General features: G+C 58.1%; 2 protein-coding genes across 2 annotated transcripts; one reads left to right on the forward strand and one right to left on the reverse strand.

Annotated features, from left to right (window-relative positions):
• Window positions 1-132: 132 nt before the first annotated feature.
• LOC119111020 (coatomer subunit beta-like) lies at window positions 133-10948 on the reverse strand. The gene is given in 19 exon segments (XM_037234841.1): window positions 133-377; window positions 637-789; window positions 1160-1249; window positions 1515-1700; window positions 1982-2206; window positions 2587-2790; window positions 3109-3451; window positions 4129-4374; window positions 4692-4840; window positions 4842-4908; window positions 5382-5509; window positions 5950-6063; window positions 6065-6118; window positions 7129-7266; window positions 7523-7730; window positions 8440-8609; window positions 8963-9192; window positions 9365-9460; window positions 10856-10948. Coding segments are annotated over 18 exon segments (2871 nt in total). The 5' UTR covers window positions 9453-9460; window positions 10856-10948; the 3' UTR covers window positions 133-299.
• A 969-nt stretch (window positions 10949-11917) lies between these two features.
• LOC119111011 (NF-X1-type zinc finger protein NFXL1-like) lies at window positions 11918-18638 on the forward strand (the record flags this gene model as incomplete). Its single annotated transcript, XM_037234829.1, is given in 12 exon segments — window positions 11918-11923; window positions 13507-13738; window positions 13913-14040; window positions 14493-14626; window positions 14974-15152; window positions 15590-15728; window positions 16272-16395; window positions 16753-16983; window positions 17725-17734; window positions 17737-17855; window positions 18289-18547; window positions 18550-18638. Coding segments are annotated over 12 exon segments (1650 nt in total), but the record flags the coding sequence as incomplete, so codon positions are not given.
• Window positions 18639-20411: the final 1773 nt, after the last annotated feature.

The raw sequence follows: 20411 nt of genomic DNA on the forward strand, positions 1-20411 counted from the left end.
ATCATTATATTTCAACCTGCCTTGCTAATGCTTGCAACTCAAGTGATAACGGGGATCACATTCTATAGAATACGTTTAAATGTGTTCCGAGTGTTTCATGGCTTAACCATCGTATATAAAGAACCGCACATCATACCTCACCCCATATATATTATTTCAAATCAGAAAAGAACGAACACCCAGCTCCTGCACGTCCCGTAGGCGCCTTCGAGGCCGCCCACGATCAGCATCCAGCAGGGGAGGAGCCGAGGACCACGCTCCGGAATGGTGTCCGGTCGGCCGGCGGGGCGGACGGCCCTCTACGCGCCGGCGGGCGGCGTGGCGCGCGCCTTCTTCTGTACCTGGCTGATCTTGTCGCCCAGGCTGAGCGCCATGCCCTGCCGCACGACACCCCACTGGTCAGCTGGGTGTGGGGGGGGGGACGCCAGCCGGCACCAGGTACAACCGCCTCATCAGATGAAGCAACGGCAAATGATTGTACGTGAAATACGAACACTATCAGTCATACACCAAAAACAATGACACCACATTGACAACCTGGCACCTGCGCCACAGTGACACCCACCACGTATCACCGTCCCACGCGCGGACAGCCGACAGCCCTACTGGCCCGCTCTGGCCGGGCCGGCCGCTCACCTGGCTCTTGGCTCGGATGCGGATGTGGCCGATGACGGGGGCGTCCGGCTTGTTGAACGGCTTCTCGACGCTGAGGTTGGCCAGCGCGTCCTCGCCGAAGATGGAGCGGGCGTACAGGTTGGCCGCCAGGAAGCCGCTGTCGCCCGACAGGCCCTGCGACGCGGACAGAGCGTGAGCCGCCGGGGGACGCGGCCCACCCACATTTGACGCTGCCCCGTCCAGGGCGCTGACAGGGAGGGCATACTGGCTAGCAGGAAGTTTTGCGTCAGGCTTCGAATAACACTACAAGCTGATCATGAGAAATCTGTTCGACTACCCCAATGAGATGTTATGAACCAATGTGAACCACTCGGCCGAAGTGTACATCAATCGAGGAGTACGCACGACCCCTAGGTGCGACGTTAGAACAAGGCGACGATCCGCTGACGTGAACCACGAGCCATCCATGAGTGGCGCCACACTTTGTCCTGTATCGCGAGCCGGCCGGCTTCAGCTCGATGGCTGGCGCCTGGCGACGCCGCACCTTCTCCGGCGTGAGGCAGCGCATGTTGGTGGAGGTCATCAGGTGGGTCAGGTAGTCGTTCAGGTCGGTCAGCGTCGTGTTCACGGACACCTGGCGGTCGCAGGTCGGTGTCAGACGTCCGGACACCGCATGACGCTCGGCTGTCACCGAACAAGCACACCACCAACTTCACTCAACACTCAACACGGGCAACGCGACGAACCTGGCATTAAGCAGCTCACTTAAAAGGCATTCTGAGTCCATTCTAACGATCAGCCTACAGATAGAGCTTTCAGGCGAATCATGTCTACTTCACCCGGCTCTCGACGGCAGCGCTACCACGCAGCAGCGTGTCCAGACGCGCCGACAGGCCCACCTTGTTCTCCCACTCGAACTCGGCCCACATCTGGCGGAACTCCTGGTCGTTGCAGGTGGCCGGCACGATGTAGTCCATAATGTCGATGTGGATGTCGTTCAGTACCACCACGTTGCGGTCGTTACCGGCGCCGGTCACGTCGTACACGATGTTGCCGAAGATGATGGCGTTCTCCGTGCTCGCCACCTGAGGCACACGGCCAGAACGTCCGACACACAGCCTCTATGGCGCTCCGCAGTGCACACTTTCACGACTTTGCTCCTGTACTAATCCATCCCCAGAAGACTTGATAAAAATAATTTGAATGGACAACATATGCACAACAATGGGAAACGCTACCCATGCTCCTGATGGAGGTGGGATGTAAGGACGTGTCAACTGAGCGAGGACATGCGGCACTGAATCTCTGTCGTAACGTGACGCACGGTGGTTAACTTACAGAGCCCTCGACGATGGTGGACACGCACCTTGACATTGGCCTTGATGTTGGCGAAGTCCTTGGGTCCGAGCACCAGCGGCGCCGGCTTCTCAACCAGCTTGAGGTCTCCCAGCGTGGCCAGCTCCAGACAGCAGTTCTGCAGCGTGTCTGACGTCTGGTTCACCACCAGCACGTCCAGCACGATGTCGTACTGGTTGACGTTTACGTACGCCTCGGCGTACACGGGGTCAGAGAAGCCGGTCAGCTGCGTCACCTGGCAGAGCGCGAGCACGCGTCAGGCGGCTGCAGAGGCCAGGCGGCGGTCGGCTCCGAGCAACACGCGCGGCCCCCGTCGGCAGCGACGTCACAGGCGCGACGGCCCATCGGCACCGGGCAACGGACGACGGACCAGGAGCGTGCGACGGTCGGCTGCGATGTTAGCGCGGGGCGAACAGCCAGCCAATGGGTTCACACACGCTCTTGGCGCAACTTAGACAATTACCACACGGGGCTAGCAACACTCAACCAAACACCACTGGTATCTGAAAGCAATGCAAATCCGATGCCACAGGACACACACGCACCACCAACACTGTCGCCGTCACACACAGTGCAGCCGGTTCGCTAGCGCACGGTGACGGGAGAGGAGCGCACCTTGCTGAGCTTGGACGAGCTGAAGTCGGCGGCCGACTTCTTGACGACGCCGACGGCCTGCGAGAGCGAGAGCTCGAACACGTTCTCGCTGCCGCCCAGCTCGCCGCGGCCGGACAGCTGCAGGAAGGCGATGGGCGCGTCCGGCTGCACGGTGAGCGCGGCGCGGTCCTTGGTCTGATGCGTTACCTCGGCGTCCGCCTTCACCTGGCGACGGTCCACGGCGTCAGGCCGGCCGCACACGGCGGGCGGGACGGCGACGGTGGCACAGAGCACACTCAGCGGCTTCGCAGGTCCGTCGGTAATGTCCCAGCCGAGGTCCGCGGAAGCGGATATCACACTGGCAGAGGTAGAGCAACGACAGCCTGCATCCACTGTATCGGCACCATTCAATGCCGTCATATAAGAACGCTGCCCATCTTAGAGCTACTTTCCATCACGGCGTGAAAAACAAACGCAACTCCGCCACGCCACCCGTGCCCCGCCCCTTTACCCTGTTAACATCCTCCTCGCGGCCCCACCGACCTTCAGCATGGAGTTAAGCGCGTCCTTGCAGGCGTGCAGGAAGATGTTCTCGAGCAGCGGGCTGGGCTCGGCCACCACGCGCAGGCAGAGCTGCAGCCGCTCCAGGTCGTCGTCGCTGATGGCCTTGTCGGGCAGGCCGGAGCGGCCCAGGTGCATGATGCTGGCCATGATGAGCATGACCTCGCCGCGTACCCGGTGCTGCTTGACGGGCGCCGACACCAGCCGGCAGTAGCGCAGCGCCAGCTTCGCCAGCGTGGCCGCCAGCACCGAGCCCACGAAGAAGTCGCCGGCCATCAGATACTTACGCAGCGGCGGCCGCTCCGCCTCCTTCTTCTTGGTCGACCTGAGGCAGAGCGCCGGTCAGGGCAGCTGGAGACGAGCCAGTCGGTTGGGGCACGAGCACGTGACGAAGCCGGTCCTCGGTGCCGGCCTGTCGCGCAGGTGATATCAACAACGCAGAAATACAACAGTCCCAGCCTCCGTTACACAAGTCCACCAGGCAGCACCAAGCAGGCACGTTGACCAAATGAGTCTCATCAGGGACCAAAGATTGACGCACGATGACCATCATCACCGCAGGGAAAGAGGATGTTCCGCCTGAAGGGCCGTCACGGCCGCTATCTGGGCGCTGCCGCGGCGTCCCGCCCCCGGCCCATCAGCTGCTCTTAGCGCCCCCGCGCCGTCCCGCCCTCCGGCCCAACAGCTGCTCTCAGTGCCGGCGTCCCGCGCCCCTGGCGTGCCACCCCACCCCCGGCCCATCAGCTGTTCAGTGCCGCCGCGGCGTCCCGCGCCCCTGGCGTGCCACCCCGCCTCCGGCCCATCAGCTGCACTCAGCGGCGCCGCGGCGTCCCGCGCCCCTGGCGTGCCACCCCGCCGCCGGCCCATCAGCTGCTCTCAGTGCCGTGCGGCGTCCCGCGCCCCTGGCGTGCCCCCCGCCGCCGGCCCATCAGCTGCTCTCAGTGCCGTCCGCGTCCGCGCCCCTGGCGTGCACCCCGCCCCCGGCCCACCAGCTGCTCTCACGGTGCTGTGCTGAAGGCCGACTGGGTGGCGTAGGTGCCGTCGGCCGTCACCAGCTTGTGCACGGTCTGCTGCTGCTGGGCGGGGTCGTCGTCGGTGAGCTCGCCGGCGGCGCGGCGCCGCTCGTCCTCCACCAGCGGCAGCTCGCCCAGCGCCTGGCGCACCTGCGTCAGCACCGCCTGCACGTCCTCGGCGCTGGCCGCGAACTCGCCCAGGATCCAGGTGGCAGCCCGGTGCACGCGCACAGACCTGCGCCGCGCGCCGACGCGCTCAGTCAGCGGCGTGGCCCGGATGTGGCCACCGATGATCATGCCGTCAATGGGGCGCGCCGAGGCGATGGCATGCAGAGCGAACCAGACGACCGAGCTGGTCTTCAGTGGCAACGGAAACTAGTGACCTCAAACGCACCCCTAACTTGGGCGGCAATAAGAGCCGACGACGACGATGCTGCTCTCCACATTCTTTCACACAAATCCCAAAGGAGTTCTGAAATCCAGAGGGGCTAAGCTCCCGATCAGTGGGACTTCGCAAGACGCAGCACCAGCCCGCCGCCCCAAACCGCTGACCCGATGAGGGGGTAGGCCTCCAGCAGCTGCTCCAGCACCAGCGGGCGCAGGTGCTCGAAGCGCTGCACGGCCTCGCGCAGGAAGACGAGCACGTCGGAGGCGGCCAGCTCATTGGTGTCCGAGAGGAACTCGGTCAGCAGCGGGATGACCGGTGGTCGAGACGTCAGAGAACTTGATCGAGCACGTGTGCAGCGTGCGCACCAGCAGCTGCCGGTACCTGCCGCGGCCGCATATGGTGAGTGTGTCAGCCAGTCGTGAACGACCGGCCGACGTCCCCAGGCCGGAACAGCGACCCGTGAGCCGGCAGAGCAGGCACGTCGTGACAGTGACGTCAGTGAGGTACCACTACAGGACGCAGCATAGGCACTATTAAACGCAGCTGGCCCATGTCAGCGAGCCCGGCGCAGATTAGCAGCACGCGTCGGCATCACAATGCGAGACGCCGGGATGGCGCAGACTTGACGCTCACCTCACGAGTACCTAGGTCAACCACGGGACTGAATGGTTACCTGCCATGATAACCAGTGCACAGGGCCCGCCAAAATAATGGGGCTAGGTCAACCACGAGACTGAATGGTTTCTTGCCATGATAATCAGTGCAGAGGGCCCACCAAAATAATGGGGGCTGCTCCTCGACGTTACAGAGGGTGACGCAAAACAATCAAAGTGATCAGTTTACACAGGACTCACTTTCCAATGTCCTCGTGCTCGACCGTGTTGTGCGTCTTGGTGACCTCCTTCTTCAGCACCAGGACCATCTCCTCGACAGTCCGCAGCGTCACCAGATCCATGGCCAAGTCCAGTGTCTTTTTGCGCACCTGAGCAAAGGGCAGGTTTGTGTGCTTAGTAACACCTGCCACCGGTCAGCGTACAACGTCAGCACAGTTCCGAGCGCAATAAGAGTAAGTGCCTCCGTGAGTGGATACACATATAAACTAAATAGCCAGTCACGCAGGTGATAGTCAAGACACCATCCCTAGCACATGGCTTACCATAGTTACCAATTAACAAAATCACTGATGGCAAATGAGTCTGCTTTAATACTCTGATAAGCCTCGAAGTGGGAAAGGAGAGGGGAAGTGTTACAGCCAAAGTAATCATCCACCCTGTATATCACCCGCAGCCGAAGCTTGCGACATCATCAAGATCAGCACTCTACTCGATCCTTGTCGCATTCCTCTGTCCCCACATAACCTCTGCCTGGCCGACCTCTCCGCCTATGGAGGCCCCTGGCCTGGCCAGCCGTTCGCCCGCCCACCTCCAGATCCGGCGTGGCCAGGATGCGCAAGATGTCCATCACCAGCTCCTGCAGCACGCGCTCATGACTGGGGTGCTCCTTGAGCGCCACCAGCCGGTCCAGCACGATCAGCTTGCACGTTGTTGTCCGACTCCTTCAGGATGATCTCGATGTACGTGGTGGCCGCGGCCTGACGGACAACCGAGAACGCGCGCCATCAGGACGGACAGCGGGACTGTTCACTCCAGAGCCCGCATTACTGCTTGGGTCTGAGAGTCTGCTGCCTATGACTCCTAGTCTAGTACGTCAGCCTGGTATGTTTGCTAGTCTGCGGTCGTAGCACAGTAGCTCCGGCTGGGAGGCTAGCGTGATCCAGCAGTACCCGTTTCAATATTTCCCAAACGCAAACCCTCACGGCCCTCGGCTTAAGACTGCCGCAAAGCTAAATACGAACAGACACTACGCTGCATGTCAGTGAGTGCGGACACGAGTTCGGGGCACAGATCGTGCGACGGGCGCGCTGGCACGTGAGGGTGACGGTACTGATCCGGACGGCGGCGACGGTACTGACCCGGACGGCGGCGGGAGGGTGACGGTACTGATCCGAACGGCGGCGGGAGGGTGACGGTACTGACCCGGACGGCGGTGGGAGGGTGACGGTACTGACCCGGACGACGGTGGGAGGGCGACAGTACTGACCCGGACGGCGGCAGGAGGGTGACGGTACTGACCCGGACGGCGGCGGGAGGGTGGCAGTACTGACCCGGACGGCGGCGGGAGGGTGACAGTGCTGACCCGGACGGTGGTGGGAGGGTGGCAGTACTGACCCGGACGGCGGCGGGAGGGTGGCAGTACTGACCCGGACGGCGGCGGGAGGGTGGCAGTACTGACCCGGACGGCGGCGGGAGGGTGACGGTACTGACCCGGACGGCGGCGGGAGGGTGACGGTACTGACCCGGACGGCGGCGGGAGGGTGACGGTACTGACCCGGACGGTGGTGGGAGGGTGGCAGTACTGACCCGGACGGCGGCGGGAGGGTGACAGTGCTGACCCGGACGGTGGTGGGAGGGCACCGGTACTGACCCGGACGGTGGTGGGAGGGCACCGGCACTGACCCGGACGGTGGTGGGGGTGGGGTGGGGGGAGGGGGGGGGGCGACGGTACTGACCCGGACGGCGGCGGGAGGGTGGCAGTACTGACCCGGACGGCGGTGGGGGCCGAGCTGAGCGTCACCAGCGTGCCGGCCGCCTCGTACCGGACGGCGGCGCTGCTCGAGTTCAGCAGGTTGTAGATGCAGCGGATGAACCGGGAGCGCTCCGACGGGTTGGCGTGGCACACCTGTCCGCCGGCACACCACTGTCAGCGGTGTCGTGCGCCACAGCCACCACAATACAACCCGAGCTATCACAATACAGCCTACGCAGCAACAGTCACCACCGCTTCTCCGCGATACCGGGCACAGAAAGCTAAGCGAACTCAGAGCATGGAGTTTCAGACTGGCCTTGGCCAGTGCAATACAAACCTATCACCATGTCATTCGAGAGCCACACGCCAGACTGCGTATGGGCCCAGCAGCGCAGCAGTGGCGGCGCACCTTATAGATGAGCTCGACGATCACCAGCTGCAGGATGTCGCCGAACGTGTTGACCTGCTCGATGCAGGAGGAGAGGTAGGCGAGCGCGCGGTCCTGGTCGGCGTGGATCAGCATCATGAAGGCGTTCCGCCGGCACGACATGTCCTGCTCGCCCTCCAGGAAGCTGGCGATCAGCTCCGGCGCGTCCGGGATCAGGAAGTCGAAGTTCCTGCCGGCAGAGGCGGCACAGGCGGTCAGACGGAGCAGCGGTAGAACGGGACGGAGGTGAGACGGAGCATGTGGTCAGACAGAGCAGCGGTGAGATGGGGCAGCAGTGAGGCTGAGCAGCAGTGAAGTGGAGCAGTGGTGAGACAGAACAGAGGTGAGATGAGGCAGAAATGAGATGGAGCAGTGGTGAGATGGGACCAAGGTGAGATGGAGCAGCGGTGAGATTGAGCAGTGGTGAGACAGGGCAGCAGTGAGATGGGGAAGCAGTGAGACTGAGCAGCAATGAGATAGGGCAGCAGTGAGATGGGGCAGTGGTGAGACAGGGCAGCAGTGAGACGGGGCAGCAGTGAGACGGAGCAGATGTCAGATGGAGCAGTTGGTCAGACGGAGCAGCGTTCAGACGGCGGCCGGAATAACAACCGAAGCTGGTTAAGGATTGTAAGGCTGCAGCAGTGCGAATATATTACCATGTGACAGACTCCAAACAATTATTCTGCACTTGGGCTCTGCAACTATTGACAACGAATGCAGTGCCCCCTCCTCCATGTCCATAAGGCAACAGGTACAGTGCATAACACCAGCAAAGCATAACATTCGGAGCACACAGGCAGCATTTGTACCGGCAAAGTCCACACCCGGACAGCCGCTCCCCCTCCCGGAGTAGCTCCCGGACAGCAGCTGCCTCCACATTAGACCGGAGCGACGCCCACCTGTAGATGGTGAAGATGGCCATGACGGCGTTGCGGCGCACGTAAGAGTGTCGGTGCTCCAGGCAGGCCTGGATGGCCGGCATCAGCGGCTCCAGCAACTCGGGCTCCTTCAGCTTGCACAGGAAGCGCAGCGTCGAGCCACGGATGTACTCGTTCGGATGTTGTAGGTCCTGACGGGTCAAGCAACGTCCGTCGGCGCGGGATACAAGGCAATGGGCGTCCGCAGCGGGGGACACCTGCCAATTGGCGTCCGCAGTGGGGGACACCAGCCAATCGGCGTCCGCCCGCGTGGGACACCAGCCAATCGGCGACCGTCACCGCCGGGAACCAGCCAATCGGAGTCCGTCAGCGCAGGACACCAGCATAGTAGCAGGCCACTCACAACCGGGAATAGCCCTGGCTTTCAAAATTGGAGGCGGACATTTGGCAGGCCATGACACTTCATATGTCCAGGGCAGACGCTGCTGCTGCTTAATACCTTGCATCAAGTGATTGCCGTCCGCCGAGACTTTCCTGTACCCACCTTACGGTACGCGTCGCACACCAGGATCATCTCCTGCATCAGTTTGCCATCTGGCAGGGTTTTGGGCACGATCTCCCAGAAAATCAGCAGCAGCTTCTTGATGGTGTGGTCTTGCAGTGGCAGCACAAAGCGGATCACCGTCATGAGGATCCCAGGTATCTTCTCGCCCGAGAGGATGGCGTGAATGCATTTCTTCAGTGCATCCGTCTTGGTTCGAATGTCACCCTTTTCTGAAATGAGAAAGAAAGCCTTCACTTTTCCACACACAAGCATCAGTACGAATGTCACAAAGAACTTTGCTGCTATGTCAAGCAGTTTTAAATGCCCCACATTGCAAGTGTTTTAAAAACAGGACAAGTGTTGATGTCAAACATTTTCCACACAAAATTACAGGGCACTCACCTAGGTCAGCCTTCAACTGCTGTTCACTGGGCTGTTCAACATCAGATGGTGAGGCAATCAGCGTGTAGCAGGGCTGCTCTGTCGCCATGACTCCTGCTGCAAACGGTGCACAGTTGTGATGATATATCTGCTGCAAAACCAAATCCATTGCTTTGCTAGCATTGTGCAGTGTTTCAACATTTGACCACTTGGGTAGAAGATGTCAATATTTTGCATGCTGTTACATCCCTGGTTTTGGGATTTATTACCTGTTGCTCATCCCCTTACTCAAAATCTGCAATCAACATCAAACCAGGCAGCAGTCAACCCAGCATTGAATAATTAAGTGCCCCAGGCTTGACAAATAAGCTGGACTAGTCAGATGGCTGGGTTCAGAGTCAAAGGGCAACCAATTAGCACCAATGGATCATGTACACGCAGGCTGTGGAGACTGCCGGAGAACCATGATTGTGGTGGCATGAATCTACATTTACATCCTGGACATTTTACCTGATGAATTTTTGACTGATGAAACTGCGCTCTGGGTCATTTGAGGGTGTCCAACAATTATGAAAGAAAAGCAATCCCATATGAAAGATACAACCATAAGATGCCATGAAAAATAGCGATGATGCTTTCATTGTGAAACTGATGCACGTCAAAAGGAAAATGCTGGAACACATTGTTGGCTCTGCAGCCTTCACTGTCTCAGATGCTGCTGATACAAATCAACATGAAATTATGAGTAAACTACGTAGCTATCCAAATTTTTACAACCTTTTTGTAATATTTTAGCTGGGCAGGTAGCCATCACCTTCAGATGAATGTGCATAATACAGGATAGGTATTAAGGTGAATTTTTTGTCATATTCACCAATTCATTTATGCAAGCAAATTTTTGGTGCAAATAACCTAGCCTACACCTCTAGTTCTCAGATAGTATTTAGCATTGGACAGAAGACACATTTTCCCACCTACAAATATTGCCCAAATATAAAGCAGAGACACACAAAAACTACATAGAATAAAAGCTTAATTTTAGATGAAGACATAAAGCTTAACAGCTAAAAGCTTATCTTCCCATCTATCTACAGTGGTGCTACTCAATGACCCTGTGAGCACAGTTTCAAAGATGCTTCTTGTTCTCAGGTGGGTAGGTCTATTGAGTGCTAATTGAAATAACAAGGTGTGCTTTCAAAATACATTTTATATTTGAGCCAAAGCTTGGTCAATGGACATTTTCTGAAAAAATCATTAGGAGCCTAGGAAAGCAATCTAAAAGCTGATGAAACTGCTATAGAAAATGACTACCATTGACAACTGCTCCACTGTGCCCTACTTCTACATCATTTAACATGCTGAATCTTTGACATTTATCTAAAAACCATGGGGACAACAGCGTCTTTCAATCACATTCAGCTGGTGGCAGTGGGATGTGTAGGAGCTATAGATAAAGACCATAAACAAACCCAGATCAGTGCCATACACTGAGGAAAGCATAATCAAACTCACTGTCTATGAGTAGATGCAGTAGCTGCTAATTTTCCTGGGTACTGAATGCATTGCAAGGAAAAGTTCTTAATGACATGGTCGAGAGATTCGGCCGTAACCCGCAAGCAGTGTCCCTCGTTCAATCGTGAATGTGGCGTGCGATGCTGTCGAAGTTGCACGAGCAGCTTGCCTCCATCTGACATCGGTCACAGAGAACAATTTTTTGACATTCTTTCCAGTGTATATTTGTGGAGAACAAAATGTCTAGGGGCTAAAAACACCAAGAAACATCCAAGTTTCAGACAATGAGTCCTCACGGCCTACAGCTGTTTGCTTAGGCACCGCTCACTTATTGTTGTTCTATATCATCCCAACACGAAACCTCCTATCACCCCAAATAAAAATTACACAATGCACACTTACCGGCTGTTTTTGCTCCTCGTCAATAAAATTATGAAATCACTAACACAGGACACTTACCTTACCGGCAACCGCTTCACAACACGCCCAACAACACCCAATCCAAATAATGCCGTACAAATCTTAATCCACCAAGACAATAGTGACGCATCACTGCCATCCACGTAGCAATATTAGTAATGTCACTTCAGTGCAATCTAAAGTAGAACCGGCTATATTCCCTTTATAACAAGTTAGGGGAAGATTCAATACACTATTTTACCTTGAATAATTCAAATAATACTAGGTACTGAAAATTTTTGACACTTCTGTTATTTTGTTGAATATTTTGTTCTGATATAATAAGCTCCAAAAAACGACCAGTATGAATCGGTACTAATAACTGGAAAGGAAACATGCCACTAATTTGTGCAAGTTTGTTGTAGCTGTGGAGCTTTTGGTCTAGGCATTTGGGGCGTGCTCTTATTGTGCTTATCCGGCTCGTGCGCTTTCGCCGTCGAGATGTAAAAATATGCTGTGAAGAGGGTCCTAAGCTGGTGAATATTCTTGGTATGTAATATATTCGCAAATACCGCGTTTTAACCGATGGGTTCAATGCTGAAATCGGCGTAACGCACACGGCAGATATGCAGGGATTGATCCAGATGGGCTAATAGAGGTATTATGGGGGTAGGCAGGGCTGCCTTTTCCAATACTGGGTTTTCCAGGCTGCAATTTGTCCAGTATGCTTATTATGTTCTGTTCACACTGCCGAATTACATTCCATGAGACAAGACATGGATATTTGCATGGATTCATGGGGATGTGTGTATGGGGATGTATGTAATATAAATGATTTTCTCAGTGGTTTGGTGGTAGATCTGGCTTTACCTTTGTATGAAGATTGATAAGAATGTTTTCTTTCATTCGACAACTGGATGGCATTGAAGTTCAATACTAGCCAACTGTTGAAAATAGAGACCCACTTCACATTATTGCTGAGCTATTTCTTACTGATTATCTTCTGGTACAACCTGCATGGAAAGTGATAGCTGATGGTTGTTCAGCTGGGTCTGGTCATGTATGTACCTACCTACATGTGAATCACTTGTTGACCTACATGTTTTGCATTTTAGAAAAGCAGGTATTTCCAGCAATTGCAGGGATAGATACAAAAATTACTGTTTACTGATACTAAAACCCATAGAGGTAGAGTTCACACAAACTCATGAAGAATGCAGATTGATTATTATGAATTTAAACTATATTTTGTAACATGCTGTGCCATATGGGTGCATCTTCGTCTTCCCCAGAGTTGAAAGGAAAAATATATTGTTCAGCAAAGTGGGGGACTGCCGTCTCTGGCATCACTTCTATACAGCTGTGTGGTCACTGAGCCTTGACTGTCACTCTTTGAATAGTCAATTAGAAGATATATTTTCACTTTCATGCCTGCTTGGCCAGATGGAAAACCAGTACCTTGGTACCATAGTTGGCTCAGCTTAGTGATTATTGGTAGATGACTTTTATATTCCATGGACAAAAGAGTGCTGATACCTATTCCAGCTGCCATTTCAGATTAATCAATTTAAAACTTGATATTTGTGTCCAGTTTCCTTAAAGCATAACTGGTGTCTAACTCCTTAATTGACTTATTTTCCAACCCACACATTTTACCTGCTAAAATACATTATCACTATGACCATACAGTGACTCGTGAACTGGACATGGGCCTGTCATTAAGTATTTTGGAATTAGAAGCTTGTGATGGCATTACCACAGCACTAATACAAAACAGATCTATATTTTTAATGTTCCCTTATTTATCCATCTGACAGTTTTATGTATTTTGCCCTATTTTGGTCAGAGTTCCTGGGTCATTATTGTAACACAGCTTTTATGTAGTGAACTCAGTTTTATTGTGCATATGCATAATTTTTGGAAACTTGTTTTAGCTATCATGGAGAAAAAGATGCCAATGGTTTTCAGTTTCAAATATGCACCATTTCAGCTTCCTTACTAGTTCAAGATCACCATATCAGGGATGGTGAAATGAGCTGCTCTTGGCATCACTTAAGTACCTTCATGTGTGCCTAATCTTAACATTGTCTTATACTCCTAATCACCTTTCCAGTAAAGATCATTGGTGTATTGATTGGCCATCTTTGCCTACCCTGTTATGACCAGCTACATGCATTGGCCACCCACAGATAATGCCGGGACGAGGTGCTGGTCGCGCCCGCGCTGCTCCAGCCTGGGGCGGCGCTGGCCAGCCAGCAGTGGGGCGGGGCAAGCCAGCAGCTGGGCGGGGCAAGCTGTCGGTGGGTCGGGGCAAGCCTGGCGCCGCGGCGCCGGAGGTCAGTCAGGCGCAGACGGAGCGGCGGTTCGCCGAGGCGTGCGCCGAGATCCGGGCCGCCTCCGAGAAGCACGTGGCGCAGTACGAGCTCTCCGACTCGGAGGAGGAGTGGGACGACGTGGACGATGACACCCGGGACCGCATTCTCGGTGAGCGAACGCCGCGTTTTGAATGTTGCATTTAGAGCGCCGCTATGCACTATTTTGCGTTGGTCGTGGACTTCGAATATCACCGACGAGAAATTTGTTAAAAGACTGGTGGTGATCATGCACATATGTTTTCGGAAATGGACCCATAGCATGTCAAGATTGTTGTATTTTCAGGCAAAGTCTGCAATCAGTTTACTGGGAAAGACGCGCTGGGAAACACGTCCGAGTATCTGCAGCGGGCCCTGAACGCTGACGCCAGCACGTGCCTCATCTGTATCGGCACTGTCAAGCGCGCAGACGCGGTGAGAAGAGCACGCCTACAATGGAGCAACGCGTGGAGTGAGCGTGACAGCGGCTCACGTGTCCGAAGGCAACAAGTGTAGAGCATTTATTGATATCACGTGCGCCGTGCGTGCTGTGTGTACACGCTGTATACGATTGAACTTTATTTAAAACTTATCCTCAACCTCCTGGAGAATGAGCTGTGTTTATTCAGGACATGAATGGTCAGTGATCACAAAACCCGTCAACTTCCGAAAATTGTCGCTTTCTGTGTAGTCCCTGGGATGGGTCTTGACAAGAGCATGCTGGCTGGCCTGGTCATGTGAGCATACCTTACCGTGCATGCCTCTTACCATGCATACCCCGCCGATGCGCTGACCGGAGGATGCGTACTGGCCACGGCTGAGCGCGCGCCCCGAAGCTCCCGCTGACGTCCCCACCATGTCCCGACGTAGCGCGGTCGTGCCGGTAGGTGTGGTGCTGCTCCGGGTGCTACGTGGGCTTTCACCTGGCGTGCGTGCAGACGTGGGCCCGGGACAGCCTCAGTCAGCAGGAGCTCCGCCTGGAGGACGGCGACGCCAAGGCCGCCCAGCTAGATTGGAAATGGTACGGCTTCCTGAGAGCCGGCGCTGAGTCGACGGCACCGTGGCATGCGCATTCTCTCTGTTACTGTGCCGCACCAAAGGATCAGGCATGGGGTCATATTGTATTGCCCAGCGTGGATGTGCATTGTGTCTGGCATCATGTACATCGGTGTACATCCATCCGTTGTACATCCGTTCATGTGCGTCATTTTGTCCTACGTATATCAGCTTCGGCTAATGCTGCAGTAGGCTGATGCAGGCAAATTTACCTCATTTGCATCGCCGATTTCGAAGACCTGAGTAAGGCTGGTGCGTTCCGTGGTGGCGCCGCTATTGCACCGTGACCTGGTGTGCGCCCGCCGCGCGCAGCCCCAACTGCCGGTGCTCGTACGGCCGCGCGGAGATCCCGAGCCGCTACCTCTGCTACTGCGGCAAGCAGGTCAACCCTCCGCTGGACCCGTGGCTGCTGCCGCACGCCTGCGAACAGCGCTGCGAGCGGCCGCTGCGGCCCGACTGCGGCCACACCTGCCTGCTCCATTGCCACCCGGGTACGCGGCGTCCGCGGGCGGGCTGGGCGCCGCGCCGCCACGCAGCCTCCGGGCGAGTGGCGCCCGAGCGGCGCGCGACGCTCTGGGATGAGTCATGAACTGGTGAGGCGCGGTACTGCCCAGTACTGATCGGCGTGCGCGTTGATCCGCGGTAGTGGCGTGTGGCTCGGTGATGTATTACCTACGAGATCGTTTGCGGCAGCTGGATCCTGGTCCGTGCACCATGGGCACTAGGTGCGTGGTTCCATATAACCTGGAGCTGTTCGCGCTGCGGCCTGCTACGCTCTGCCAGTGACGGGCCGTCCACCCTAACCAGTCACGTCCTTGCCGTCTTTCCTTTGCCCTGCCGTCTTTCAGTGCCGTGCCCGGCCATGCCTCGGCTCGGCTCGTGTTTCCGTCCCGTTTTCGTCCCTGTCTTAACTCGTGCTGTGCTTCAGGTCCATGTCCACCGTGCCCGGTGACCGTGAAGACGCGCTGCTACTGCGGCGCGTCCGGCCCCGACACGCGACGGTGCGGCAGCAAGGCCTGGTCCTGCCGCAAGCCCTGTAACAAGACGCTCGACTGCAACACGCATCGGTATGCCGCGCAAAGCACGACGACTTGTCACGCCTTGAAAGTGTCATGGCAACTGCCTTGAATCAGTTGTCAGAACGATTCCAGGGGATTTTGTGTACGGTTTGGGATACACCTCGCCAGGTGTTCGTGACCGTCGTGCGTCGTGCCACAGGAGACGGGGGCTGCTCCGCCCATGAGCAGTCGAGTGTAGGCGGCGGCTCCTGACGCGGTGCCCATGCCGTGGGTGTCGCCGGCGCTCGCCGTTGACCGGCTGTGATGTCGGCAGCTGTCCGGAGCCCTGCCACCCGGGCGCCTGTCCAGCCTGTCCGCAGACCAGCCGCCGAGTGTAGGCGGCGGCTCCTGACGCAGTGCCCGTGCCGTGGGTGTCGCCGGCGCCCACCGCTGACCGGCTGTGATGTCGGCAGCTGTCCGGAGCCCTGCCACCCTGGTACCTGTCCAGCCTGTCCGCAGACCAGCCGTCGAGTGTAGGCGGCGGCTCCTGACGCGGCGTCCGCGCCGTGGGTGTCGCCGGCGCTCGCCGCTGACCGGTTGCGATGTCGGCAGCTGTCCGGAGCCCTGCCACCCGGGCGCCTGTCCAGCCTGTCCGCAGACCAGCCGGCAGCCCTGCAACTGCGGCAGTCAGGCCCAGCTGCGGCCCTGCGCCAGCCCCCGCTGGCAGTGCGATAAGGTAACCGACGGGCGAGCAGTCAGCACGACAGGCTCCGTCAATATCGCGGCGGCGCCATTTCCTCGTTACGCCCGGCCTGGCAGGTCTGCGGTTCAAGATAACTACCGCCGGTTTTGATGCGCCTGGCTTGTACTGATGCAGCGTAGTTCTGACTTTGTTGTGTGTATGTGGGTGGGGGGAGGGGAAATGTGCACTCCCATGTAATCGCACCTCACTAGCCTTGCAATGGGGACATTGCCACCGTTTGTATTGCCGCCGCAGCTGGCGGCTGTGTTGACGATGACGGAGCCCCGGTCAGCCAGCCGACCGGCCCGCTCGCTCACTCCTCTGACCCTGCCGTGACCCGCTGTGCGGCAGGTGTGCGGTCGGCCGCTCTCCTGCGGTCACCACCAGTGCGACGCCGTCTGCCACGCCGGCGCCTGCGGGCCGTGTCCGCGCGCCGACCGCCGTCGCTGCCCGTGCGGCCGCACGGAGGTGCAGCAGCCCTGCCACGAGGAGGTGGCCACGTGCGGCGACACATGCGACAAGTGGCTGGCGTGCGGCGTGCACCGGTGTGCCGACCGCTGTCATGCCGGCGCCTGCCGACGGGTGAGCCGGCCGCCGGAGGCTGCAGGGCCGGCCGCTGCGTTGGGTCGCGCTCGTGGACGGGTCGAGATCGTGATGGGTTGCGTCCCGCTCCGCTCCATTGCAGTTATACTCTCGCTGGTTTCAGCTGCGTTGGTGGGCCGTTTGGCCTCAGTGGTCAGGTTTCTGGAAAGCCTCTTCGCGTTGACGTGGGTTTAGGAGGAACGTATTGATATTATTGAAGAATCGCTTGGAGCTTGTAGGAGGTAGGAGAAAGTGCTTATGTGCTGTATCCGGTTGGTCACTGCCGGTCGATATTGTTTGGCGGTGTCGTGTGGCTAGTGATTACGACATCCCCCTGGCTGATGTCTGGGTGCCCACCTCCGGCCAGGCGCGCGTGTCGGCTGTGACATCAGTGCCCCGACGGGGGGAAGGGGAGGGGGCTGTTTCGTTTGTGGCGTCCGTCCCTGGCTGAGGGCCTCTATGTCGGTTGTGGCATCAGTGCCCTGACCGCGGGCCTCTGTGCCGGCTGTGACGACAGTGCACTGACTGGGGGCCTCTGTGCCTGCTATAGCGACAATGCCCTGCCCGGGGCCTCTGTGCCGGCTGTAGCGACAGTGCCCTGACCGGTGTTCTCTGTGCCGGCTATAGCGACATTGCCCTGACTGGGGACCTCTTTGCCGGCTGTGGCGACAGTGCCCTGACCGCGGGCCTCTGTGGCCGCTGTGGCGACAGTGCCCTGACCGGGGGCCTCTGTGCCGGCAGTGTCTGCAACTGCGCGTAAACGTTGCCGCTGCGGCAGGAAGGAGAAAGAGATGGTGTGCGACAAGGAGTTCACCTGCGAGAACAAGTGCAAGCGACTTAAGGATTGCGGCAAGCACACCTGCAACAGGAAGGTGGGCACGCACGCAGCACGAGCCTCGGGAGTAGAAGCTGGTGAAACGGCTTATGTGTGTCGGCCGCTGAAAAGCTGGTCTGTCAAAATAAAACGATATATGATGCAAAATAGCTATTATTATTTAGCAAAGGAACAGCACACCCTCCACGTAAGAGTTTTGTGTGCACCGTTCTTGTGAGATGTACTGTGCAGCTCTTGATCCTTGCTTAGTTATACACCAAGTAGGATGGATGACCTTTGGAGGTCATATTTTCTCTTGGTGTGCTGTTTGTCCAGGGCCTGGCTGCGTCGGTGACTGACTGGGTGACTGTGACTATGACAACGTGACATGTGCCTAAGTCGAAGCACTCGCGGACAAACGAGTGGCACAGTGGGGGATGTCATCGTGTCTAACCAAAATAACGAGCTCTGTGCTGGCGCGGCGTCGGCAGTGCTGCACGGGCGACTGCCCGGCGTGCGAGCTCACCTGCGGCAAGACGCTGCCGTGCCGCCAGCACAAGTGCTCGTCGCCATGCCACACGGGGCCGTGCTACCCGTGCCCGCTGACGGCCGAGCTGCGCTGCCCGTGCGGCGGCGCGCGCCTGACGGTGCCCTGCGGCCGGGAGCGGGGCGCGCGGCCGCCGCGCTGCCGGCGGCCCTGCCGCGCGCCGCCCGACTGCCACCACCCGGCCCGGCAGCCGCACGCCTGCACGAGGGCGCCTGTCCGCCGTGCACGCTCGAGTGCGGCCGCGAGCTGGGCTGCGGCCGCGGCCACCGCTGCCCGCGGCCCTGCCACGCCCAGGTGACGCGACGCTTCGTCAGCGCCAAGAAGGCGGCCACGCCCTGGGAGAAGCCGCAGGAGCAGCTGGTCACCGTCAGCCTGCCGTGTCCAGCCTGCCAGGTCAGCTGCCGCCGGCAGGTCGCCCTCTGATGGGTCAGGTCACGGCAGGTCGCCCGCCGGCTCGGTCAGGTCAGGTGTGGCAGGCCGCCCTCTGATTGGTCAGATCGGGCGCGGTAGTCCTCCCACCGGCCCACAGTGCTGTGTACTCTGTTTAGGTGCGCTGTTGGGTTAGGCGCTGTGCTGTTCGGTGCGCCGCGGTTGCGTGAGTCCGCTCCATATTGTTACTTCTATGTTCTCACAGCCTGAGTGACCGCTTTCGCGGATTGCGTGTCACCGTTGGCCCGCTGCGGGGAGGACTGGTCGCACAGTGACGGCTGTCGGTGCCGGGAGGGGTGGGGCCGCACAGTGACGGGTGTCGGTGACGGGAGGGGTGGGGCCGCACAGTGACGGGTGTCGGTGCCGGGAGGGGTGGGGCCGCACAGTGACGGGTGTCGGTGCCGGGAGGGGTGGGCCCGCACAGTGACGGGTGACGGGGGAGGGGTGGGGCCGCACAGTGACGGGTGACGGGGAGGGGTGGGGCCGCACAGTGACGGGTGACGGGGAGGGGTGGGGCCGCACAGTGACGGGTGACGGGGGAGGGGTGGGGCCGCACAGTGACGGGTGTCGGTGACGGGGGAGGAGTGGGGCCACACAGTGACGGCGTCGGTGATGGGGAGGGTTGAGGCCGCACAGTGACTGATGACGGGGGAGAGGTGGGACGTACAAGAAGCGGTGTCAGTGACATGCCCCCGCCGCGCAGGCGCCGGTGCTGGTGCCCTGTCTGGGCGAGCACGCCCAGTACCCGATGCCGTGCGATGTGGCGCGGCCGGCGCCGTGCGGCAGGCCCTGCGGCCGCCGCCTGGCCTGCGGCAACCACAGCTGCCAGCAGCCCTGTCACCTGGTGCAGCAGCCGCCCGACGACCAGCAGGTCAGGCTCAGCGCTGGTCACCGGGGATGCGTCTTGGAGTCTATGTCAGGCGCCGGATACCACGGGCGCTTGGTGACCGGTCGTGAGGATGGCCGTGGCGAGCGATGGGGCAGTGGCTGTCGGCTGTTTTGAACAGTCCAGTTTTCTCAATTATAGTTAGATGGATTGGACCTACTTATGATCTCATCTTGGTGCCTTGGTTTGTGGTTTTTTATTAAAACTATATGGTAGTTTGCCTGGTTTAAAAACCTACCAAGTGCCACGAAACCGTGTAGGACGTATTTTCTGTTATCAATTGCGATGGTTTGGCGTGGACTTAGCACTGTCAGTGACGACGCTGCTTTTGTATGGTAAGATTCACTTTCAACATCTGGTAGTCCAAAGGATATGCATATATATATATATATATATATATATATATATAATATTGCCAGTAAATCTGACGTGTGCCTCTTGTGTCATGTCGACGGTCATGTCGTGCACCGTCCTTTGTCATTAACATTATAGCAGCTTTTCAATGACATGTTCACTGCCTGGTCGTGGATTCGATGACGCTCCGTGCCGGCCGTCTGCCTTCTCTGACGCCCGGTGCGCCGCCTGCCGCAGGCGGGCGACACGTGCGACACGTGTCAGCTGGCGTGCACGCGGCCGCGGCCGGCCGGCTGTCAGCACGCGTGCCCGCGCGGCTGCCATGTGGAGCCGTGCCCGCCGTGCCGCGAGCACCGCCGGCTGCGCTGCCACTGCCAGGTGGGCCTGCTGCACGTGCG

Source organism: Pollicipes pollicipes, unplaced genomic scaffold (assembly GCF_011947565.3).
Source record: "Pollicipes pollicipes isolate AB1234 unplaced genomic scaffold, Ppol_2.1 Scaffold_7255;HRSCAF=8741_pilon_pilon_pilon, whole genome shotgun sequence".
Taxonomy (NCBI): Eukaryota; Metazoa; Arthropoda; class Thecostraca; order Pollicipedomorpha; family Pollicipedidae; genus Pollicipes; species Pollicipes pollicipes.